At 43.4% G+C, this 10,113-nt stretch overlaps 1 protein-coding gene across 1 annotated transcript; it reads right to left on the reverse strand.

Moving 5' to 3' along the window:
- Positions 1-1,013: 1,013 nt before the first annotated feature.
- Positions 1,014-9,695, reverse strand: dsel (dermatan sulfate epimerase like). The gene is made up of 2 exons (XM_003219721.4): positions 9,121-9,695; positions 1,014-6,505 (listed from the first exon to the last, which is right to left on the reverse strand). The coding sequence occupies exon 2, from the start codon at positions 5,575-5,577 to the stop codon at positions 1,915-1,917; it is 3,663 nt and encodes a 1,220-aa protein (XP_003219769.2). The 5' UTR covers positions 5,578-6,505; positions 9,121-9,695; the 3' UTR covers positions 1,014-1,914.
- Between the last annotated feature and the right edge of the window lie 418 nt (positions 9,696-10,113).

The following is a 10,113-nucleotide window of genomic DNA, read 5'->3' on the forward strand; positions in this document are numbered from 1 at the left end:
CCCATTTTTTGGTCTAAAATTTAACTATTTCATTGGCCAAAAGCAGGCCCAAATGAGACATGTGCAGTGTGGATAGGAATTTGTTCATATTTTTTTAAAAAAATGATCATTCAGCCCCTCAACAGTTTGAAGGATTGTGGACTGGCCCTCTGCTTAAAATGTTTGAGGAGCCCTGATCTAGTTTATATGTAGGGGCCCCCAGTGGTGCAATGGGTTAAACTGCTGAACTTGCTGACTGAAAGGTTGGTGGTTCAAAACCGAGGAGCGGGTTGAGCTCCCACTGTTATCCCCAGCAACCTAACAGTTTGAAAACATGCAAATGTGAGTGGATCAATAGGTACTGCTCCAGTGGGAAGGTAATGGCGCTCCATGCAGTCATACTGGCCACATGACCTAGAAGGTGTCTATGGATAACACCAGCTCTTCAGCTTAGAAATGGAGATGAGCACCAACACCCTGAATCGGACACAACTATACAACGTCAGGGGAAAACCTTTACCTACCTTTACCTTTTAGTTTATATGCATGATGGAATCTAGTATGTACTGGTATGATACCTGGACACTTCTGTCTGTATACAGCCAAACCAACACCAATTGCTCTGGAATGCGTGCACACTGTGCAATCATAGCAGTTTCATATCACTGCCATGACTCATTCCTACTTAATTCTGTGATTTGTAGTTTAATGGAACCCTTAGAAGATAATTATAAATAACCCGATAAAGATGACTTAATTATGACATTAGATGTCTCTGGCAGATAATTTTATGGATTTCACCAAACAACAAATCTCAGAATCCCATAGGATATCATCAGTGTTAAAGTTGGGTCAACAACCTAGAATTATGTAGTATTACTCCCCTCACTCCAGTTAGTGTGTCCCAAAGAAATGAATCACCGGCTCTATGCATCTTTCCTTCCATGTTACTCCTTTTTCAGGAAATTTCTGAAATGTATTCACCAGAGCTAAAGCTTTTATTTGGATGCATCATGAAAACAGCAGTCCTTAACCAAGAGACAGAATGTGGTACTTTATTATTATTTTAAAAAACTCAGGGCTGCTGTAATTTATCATGTACGTGGACATATTTAAAGAAACAACTATGATTACAATAGGAAATATCCTGAAATAAACTTTCTTGCCCTTACTTCTTCGTGGGTGGGTAAAACATATTAAGTATTCTTTTATTCATGTCAACTTCATTTTTGATGTTGTTGTTCAGGCTACCAAGAGTGTATCACAGTCTGGTCAAACTCAATATAAATATGTGTCTGTGTAGGCATGTGTTGATTGTCATTTGCTAATCATAGGAAACATTTCTTAAAACACACAAACAAACAGAAACAAAGCTGGCTGGTTAGCTTGAGTTTACAGTTTCTTAGCTCCCTGGAGTGGTTAAAAGCAGACACAACAAACTCACAAATTCAGCCTATGGGACATACTTGCTGCCAAATGTAAATTCTGTTGTTGTTTTTTAAAAAAAATACTGACAGTTGTTAACAGAAAACTAGGACTGTGCCCTGGCTCTTCCCATATGACTTCACACTGGCCACCAAATAACCAGGAGACATTTGTGACACTTTGCAACCCCCTCCCACTCTTCCCCAACCCTGGATTCATACTGATAGCCTTGAAATGAAAGCCCCCTTATCCTATTACCAATCCCCTGAGGTCCCAGTGTCCATCTGGAAAAAGAATGTAAAGATTCATACAGCTTTATTCTCAAAGGCAGCAAAAGTAATTATGGGTTTTAGTTGGGAGAAGAAGGGGGAAAAATCTTACTAGACTAAATATCTCATTTCATTTAAAATAATCTCTCTGCGAGTATAACAGACTGTACAAGACATTTTACAAGAATAAACCAGATTCTTTGATTCTTATTTACAAATGCCTGGGGATCCATAGTGCAAACTACTGCTGACCCGCAGCATCTAAATCAGTAAACTTTGGATATCCTAAGCGGTCCATTAGAGTGGAACAGATGTCCTCGATCAGCTTAATTTCCTCCAGAGGCAGATCATGTCGCCAAGCATGGATGCTCACTGGAGAGACCTCCCCTTCATAAGGAAGATAAAAAAGATTGGTGGATGTGGCAAATAATATTTGGTTTAAGCTAGCAGGAGACAGAGGGATGCCAAGAAAGGCATAGACGGCTTCAGCCACCTTATGGGGAAAGTTGACAATGTCTTCAAACTTGAGGAGGCGATAATTTGCTGGCAGCAAATCCCCGTTGAGCCTCAGGGCTGCTGCTGTATTTGCCAGCCACAAATGGGACATCACAGAGACAGCGTTTGAATTTGAATGGGAAAGTTCCTCCCTCAGTGGCTCATATTCAAGGGCATAGCCTGAATTTAAATGACACTTGTCTTTCCTCTTGCCATCTGGTTTAAATAGCCTAGCTAAACGCTGAGGAACCTTCCTCAATGAGTAGAGGCTTGGCTGGCTTTTGTATAGTATTGAATGGACCCATGCACGAGGGTCACGGACTACATAGAGTGCTCTCAGCGAAAGGCCTATGATTTCTTGAAAGAAAGGCAGCTTTAATGTCCAGCTCCCACTGCTCAGACTAAGCACAGGGCGTGCGTTGGGATAAAAAGCAAGGTGTCTCCTCAGATCTCTAATGTATTCAGCCTCTTTGTCTGAACTCCCTCTCAGTCGGGTTCTTTGTTCTGCTATGGATTCTCTCTTTCTAGGCCGCCTCTTTTTGTCTTTGCTGGGGGAAGGATGCTGAGCCGACTTACTTCTGCTGGGTTCATGTAGATGAATATTTTGCAAATGCAGCTTAGTGTCTTTGACTAGAGAATGCAGCCAGCCCTGGAGGAGCCGAAAATGGCCACTTTGAACATCGGATGCTTTCCATTCACAGGCATCAACAAATGAGTCAATCTCAAATTCAGTTTCGGGGACATCAAGGTACCCTGTAGGGATCCTAATGTAGATGAAGTCACTGCTGTTGAAGAACAGTTGCTTCAAGATTTCTGCACCTGAATTGGGGAGAGAAGTAATGACAATGTCTGGCAAAGTCACAGGGTGCCCTTGGTCCTTCTCTGCATTGCCTTCTGTACTTGCTACATCACTACTCCATTTTGCACAGATTGGTTGAGTACAAGAGCTCCACACATCAATCAGTTCCACAAACCATAGCAGAATTACCAAGATTAGGGTCCAACGCAAAAGCTTGCCAAAAGATATGTAAAACCTCCACTGGATGGCCAATATGACCAAACTAATCCCCAAAATCAGTCCTGCTATTATATTCACTTTAAAACCAAAGGGGAAAACAGTCTTGTTATTCAGTGCCTGCTTTTTGACTGCTTCTGTACCCAGACCAAATCTTGTAACTTTTCCTTGTGTAGTTACCTTGGCATAGCCACCAAAACCTAAATAATTGAACCTTGTCCCCAGGTTTAGATAGTCTGTGACAACTGAGAAAACAGTTTCAGTATTGTTGACATTCAAAGATATTCGAAACCCTGCTTGGGCATCATCAACAAATCTACAGCTTGAAACGTTGACATAAGGCCCATAGAACACATAGGCAATTCTTGCAGTAGTACTTTTTGCAGAAAAAGTGACATTTACAAACTGCGTCCACCTCTTTTTGAACTCGGCTGCCTGCTCTGCCTCTTGTATCCTAGCAACAGGACTGCTGCCATGATGGTCAAACCAAAACATTTTATAGTGAGCATCCCATACATCCATCATGGCTCCATTATATTTGTTCATAAATTTATAGGGGACATATTTAAAGTCAATGTCAAGGTTATGAAAAAAGGCACTGATGGAGTTGATGGGAGAGTCCACCTCCTTTTCCACATGGTCAACCACTAGCAGAGTCTGGTGATTCAACAGAAGTAATGAACGGTAGACACTTTTGAGCTTCATAGCTGAGGAATATGTGGATGCTGCCTCGCCACTCACAAACATCATGTCCTCGTGCTGAGAGGATGTTATTATCTCACCAGCAGCATCTCCAACTTCATCCCCTGTCCACTTTAGCCACTGTGTGCACTCCCCAAGTTGACCCTCCCAAGGCTGATTGCACTGACTTGTTGGAGATGGTGCAAACACCAGGACATTATTCAGGTGGCTGAGTTTGGGGCCATACAGGGCCTCGGAGACAAACACTTGTCCATTGGGAGCAAAGGTGAAAGAGTTCTGATCGGGGTGTTCATGCCCTGGGTTGAAACTCCGCCAACCATCAATCCAGGAATATGGCTGAAAGTGGACTATGTCATAGACAGCACGGCCACCCAGCTTTCCAGATTTGAAAGAAACAAAGGTATTTGTCTGTCCATATGGTAACCCTGCCCCATAGGTAACAACACCCCAGTTAGGGAACACATGCATTTTCGCACTGCCATAGTCAGGAGGAGGATGAGGCGTTAATCCTGGGTCATACCATAAGTACTCTGTGTGAAGTGTACTCCATCTTTGAGCAGTGGATGGTACCATAGGGCCATCTTTTGGGCGGTGCTTTCTAATTTGCTGTGCAAGCCAATTGCCTATGCCATTCTTCAGCACAAACCTGTCAAGGAAAACCAGCTGGCTTTCAGGTCCATAAAACCAATTGTAATTAGAATCAGCTATGCCCACAGTTCTCTGAAAGCCAGGCAAAAGGGTAGCATAATAAAACCAAAAGTGCATTTTGAGCCAGTGGTTTTCAAAATTGTTAATCCCAAAGTGGCGCTGTGCCAGAAAAATATACTGGGTGATGGATTTGGATGTATAGCTGCCATATGCTACACCTTCATCCAAAGAGCCATCCACAATATGGTTTAGCAAAAACATGGTTTTTTCCATCACATCCACTACTGTATGCTTCCAGATGTTAGCTTGGGCCTCTATGCCCCCTTCGGTTACCAAAGCCCCAATGAGCAATGCCACCATGTTAGTGGCTTGGTGGTTGTGAAGTAGTTGCTTGCCCCAGGAACGGACTTTGGAATATTCATACATTTCCTCGCTCACAGCCAAGATCTTGGCTAAGTAGTTTTGCCTTCTGTCATCATCCAGGGTGGAATACAGAAAATCAAACGCTGTGGCAAAGCCTGTTAAGGAATGCCCAAGAGGAACCTCATCACCCGGGGCATTCTCTACCAGCCAGTCTTTGTATCCAGCCAACCTGTCCATATATTCCAAAACAAATTCAAAGGCAGCTTTATCTTCTGGACACAGGAGACAGTAAAATGCTAAGGGAGGCAAATTGTTTCCATAGATCTCATTCCACTTTGCAGCAAAATCGGCATGCTTGAGTGGAGGTAGGTAGTAGGATGGATTGGAGAGCATCACAGACACTGCACTCCTGATTGCTCTAAAGAGGTGGAGATGGCTGGTGTGAGATTTCTGCCTCAATGCTGGGACTTCTTCAGCACTGAAATACAAGCTTGGATGAGGGATGGTTCTTTTCATCTTCTGATCAGCCTTGAAATCTTCCAGTCTCTGTTTCTCATACTGATCCACATTCTCTGTAAAAGTCACCCAATCTGAGTAATTACTCACCGACTCTTCAAAAGTGCAGACTGCCAACATTGCTAATGCTAAAAATAAGGAATGTCCTGTAAACAATAGAGCCATGATCCATTAGGCAGCTTCCTCCCTTCAGGCCTAGTCCACTTGGAGGAAAAAAATGTTCATTTTTCTAACGTGGATCAAGGTACCAGTAGGGAAAATATACTTGAGGGCTTTTTATTTAACCTTGGAAAAGGAATGTTTTATGCTTTAAGGTACTTCTTAGCTGATGTGGTTTTTAGATGCAGTATTGAAAGAAAGCTCAAATGCAGATGCCCTGAGGAGACACCATAGAGACAAAATAAAATCAACAATACAGAAGGCTAAAGAGAATGTAACCTCTGACCAACTTCTATGTATCCCAGACTAACAAGCCAATTTCATGTCAAATGGATGTCTATTGAGCTGTGAAGTCCAGGGACAAAACATCACATCCAGCATGTTATTTTGTTAATAAAGGACTTAGTGTGTGTATGCTTGTGTGAGTGTATAAGAGGAGGGAAAACCTTTAACATTCAGCAATTCTTGCTAAGGGAGGGAAAACCTGATAACAACATATATAAAGAAAATGAAAAATCAAAAAGAATTTTCCACACAGGACATAAATTATAAAATCCATGTTGCCTTCCATTTTGTCCTCTCATGATGCACAAAAAAGGTTTGCCATTTATTTTCTAAGAGGGCAGAGATTTTGCAAAATATCTCAATCCGCTGATAGTGATAGTGATAGCATCTTTCCAAAACTTGCCAAACTCCACTGGTGAACATTTTGTTTTCCTTGATGATCCTGTACGAGACTTGTAGCTTTAATGTATTCTTTCATTATCTTCATGTCCACATCAGTCTGAGAAAACAGCTCCCGTCCTGGCATTTCAATTAGCTCTATCTCTTCCTCAGAAAAACAAATCAGAAACCCAAAATGGGACACACAGCTCACTTTTTCCTCGGCTGATTGCTGTTTCTGGGATCTGTTCACTTGGCATATTGTTCTTGTCTGTAGAATGAAACAAAACCAACAACAAAATGTGTCATTAAAAACAGTGAAGTATTGCAGTGATAACCAGCAACTTTATTTAAAGGCCACATAATTCAAGAGTACAGTTCGGGAGTTATGGAGTGGGATTAGAACAAAATAGAGCTTTGATTTTCTCTGTTAGAATTCTTCCTCCCCAAATAATTTCCCCCCTTCATTCCTCAAATTTCTAGCACAGAAAAAAGGAAACATTTTTCACATTTACGGTTCTTATGTTTGCTATGTTCAAATCCTTCGATAACTGCTGCCCCTTTTCTTTGGGCATCTAAACTGTATTTCTAACTCAAGTGAAGTTTTAAGTTGCTGCAACACTAGAAATTTGAGGACAGCAGGGAAATTTCACTGGGGCAGAATTTGGAAAGGCCAGTGCCCACATTTTCCCCTCTATGGAGCTATGCTTCTTATGCTATCAATTTGTTTCAATTTTTAAAAAACAATCTAATCATTTTCAAGATTCTATTAATATGTGTTTCTGTTGGCCTTCATGAAGGAAATATTTCGGAAGTGCTCTACTAAATGAAACACTAGATGGTTCCATTATTTAAAATCCAGATATTTTGTGTAACCATTTGCTGCCATGCTATGCAAGAATGATTTTGGGCACTCAAATGCTAAACTAGCAAATGTAATCACCAATGTGATTCTAGGCTGCATCAAAAGGAGTATAGTGTCTAGATTAAGCTCTGGTCAGACCTCATCTGGTATAACACTGTGTCCAGTTCTGGGCACCACAATTCAAAAAGAATATTGACAAGAGAAGGGCAGCCAAAATGATCAAAGGTCTGAAAAGCAAGCCCTATTAGGAATAGTTTAGGGAGCTGAGTAATGTTTGCTAAGCTTGGAGAAAAGAAGGCTAAGAGGGGACAGGAAGCCATGTTTACATATTTTAAACGGTGTCATATTGGGGAGGGGGAAGCTTGATTTCGGCCACTCTGGAAACTAAGACATGGAGCAATGGATTCAAATTCCAAGAAAAAAGATTCCACCTAAACATAGAATCACAGAATCATAGAGTTGGAAGTGACCTCGTGGGCCATCCAGTCCAATTCCCTGCCAAGAAGCAGGAAAATTGCATTCAAAGCACCCCCGACAGATGGCCACCCAGGCTCTGTTTAAAAGCCTCCAAAGAAGGAGCCTCCACCACACTCTGGGGCAGCAAGTTCCACTTCTGAACAACTCTCACAGTTCTTCCTAATGTTCAGGTTGGACCTCCTTTCTTATGGTTTCAGGCCATTGTTCCCTGTCCTAGTCTCCAGGGTGGCAGAAAAAAAACCTGTTCCCTCCTCTCTATGACTCTCCTCACATATTTACACATGCCTATCACGCCTCTTCTCAGCCTTCTCTTCTGCAGGCTAAACATTAAGCCGCTCTTCGTAGGGCTTATTCTCCAGACCCTTGATCATTTTAGTTGCCCTCTTCCAGACACATTCCAGTTTGTCAACATCTCCCTTAAATTGCAGAACCCTTGTGCCAGCAGGACTGCTAACCTGCAGGTTGGGTTCCTGACCTGAAGGTTGCCAATTCGAATACAGGGAGAGTATGGATGAGCTCCCTCTGTCAGCTCCAGCTCCCCATGTAAGGACATGAGATAAGCTTCCCACAAGGATGGTAAAAAATTTAAAAACATTTGGGCGGCCCCTGGGCAACGTCCTTGCAGAGGGTCAATTCTCTCACACCAGAAGCGACTTGCAGTTTCTCAAGTCGCTCCTGACATGGAAAAAAATTCTCCCTTAAATAGTGATGCCCAGAATTGGACTCAGTATTCTTAGGCAGAATAGAGGGGTAGCATGACTTCCTTGGATCTAGATACTATTTATGCAGGCCAAATAGGAAGAACTTTCTGATGGTAAGAGCTGTTCAACAGTGGGACCGTGGAGCATGGTGGAGTCTCCTTCTCTGGAGGTTTTTAAGCTGGATGGCCATTTGTCAGGAGTGCTTTGATTCTATTTCCCTGCCTGGCGGGAGGTTGGACTGAATGGCCCTTGTGGTCTCTTCCAACTCTACAGCTCTGATTCTAGGAAAGTTTGAAAAGCAATGTTGTTATAGACCAGATTCCTTATGCTAGCTCTTTCCTTTTGCAGGACAATGCAAACGGGTTCATACTTTTTCCCAAAGCATATGAGGCTCTTATAATAACCTTTCCCATGCATTTGACAGCAACCAAACCCATAATGATGGACGGTCCCAGATCCAAACCCCTAGGATTTAGATCAGCCATGGGCAAACTTCGGCCCTCCTGGTGTTTTGGACTTCAACTCCCACAATTCCTAACAGCCTACCGGCTGTTAGGAATTGTGGGAGTTGAAGTCCAAAACACCAGGAGGGCCGAAGTTTGCCCATGGCTGATTGAGATTACTCTCCGGCCGGTCGCTAGAGGGCGCTGTGGGCTAATTAGTCCACTGACGCCTGACTCTGGAGCAGAGAACTTCTGAGACCCAAGTTTTCTTTGCCAACAGCTGCAAAGATTTAACACTCCTCCTCACCCTTAGCGCATTTCAAACATTTTTTTAAACGCTCCAAATAAACTTATTACACTTCCTGGATATTTAGTTTCAAACTCACCCAACCCCGCTTACCTTCAGCAGCCTTGTCTCTGCCACAGAGTAGCCCATCAGTGCCAGTGTCTGTTTGTTACACCATCGGGAGGAAACGGAAAGTAGATGGAATCGCTACATCGCAAGTTACTCGTTCTTCTTGACGTTCCAGGGCATCTCTGCTGCCTTCCCAATGGGGCTGCCTTTGCTTTTTTTTTTTTGCTCCTCCTCTTTCCCCCCAAAAGAATCTGGGGCGGGGAACTGCTTTATCACGACGAGAATCTCCCGGACTTTCCGAAGAGGGAAGACACAAGCCAGGGCCAAGACGGAAGACACTAAAAGGACCTCAGGAAGCAACTAGAGCGTCGATCCATTGCTGGTCAAGCGGCTCTGGGTTCATCTTTCGCCGGAGAACTTGCCCTCTTTAGGGAGGCGACCTGAAGCCATGCTGCTACTGCGCCTTTCCTTTCCGTTTCGCATATGGCTCCCTCCGCTGCCGGCAATAACGAATCCGGAGCCCTGCATCCGACGCGGGGAAAGCGGCGAAGAGCGGCTCGGCTCCAGCTCCGCTTTCTCAAGCCTGCCGTCCAGCCTGCCTTCTACTGAGCATGCGCACAAAGCCCCCCTTCCCTCCCCATCTTCGCACACACCCTTCCCTTTGCCGCTTCCTCAGCTGGAGGGCTTGGAAGGCGCTTTGGACAAGAAAGGCGCGGGAAAGGAAAAGACTGGTTTTGACAGGGAGTCGACCTACACAGTCCAATTAAATGCAGTACAAGTAAAGTCTCGCTTATCCAACCTTCGCTCATCCAACGTTCAGGATTATCCAACGCAGTCTGCCTCTTAGTAGTCAGCGTTGTAGTCAATATTTTCAATACATTGCGATTTATTTATTTACAGTATTTATATTCCGCCCTTCTCACCTCGAAGGGGACTCAGGGCGGATCACATTATATACAGTAGAGTATATATCCAACGTTCTGGATTATCCAACGCATTTTAGTAGTCAATGGTAACCAAACCTTCTTAACTTGGCCC

Source organism: Anolis carolinensis, chromosome 4 (genome assembly GCF_035594765.1).
Source record: "Anolis carolinensis isolate JA03-04 chromosome 4, rAnoCar3.1.pri, whole genome shotgun sequence".
NCBI lineage: Eukaryota > Metazoa > Chordata > Lepidosauria > Squamata > Dactyloidae > Anolis > Anolis carolinensis.

Bases quoted from the DNA above. Each gene is read 5' to 3' on its own strand.
- dsel (XM_003219721.4), bottom strand. From the start codon at position 5,577: ATGGCTCTATTGTTTACAGGACATTCCTTATTTTTAGCATTAGCAATG.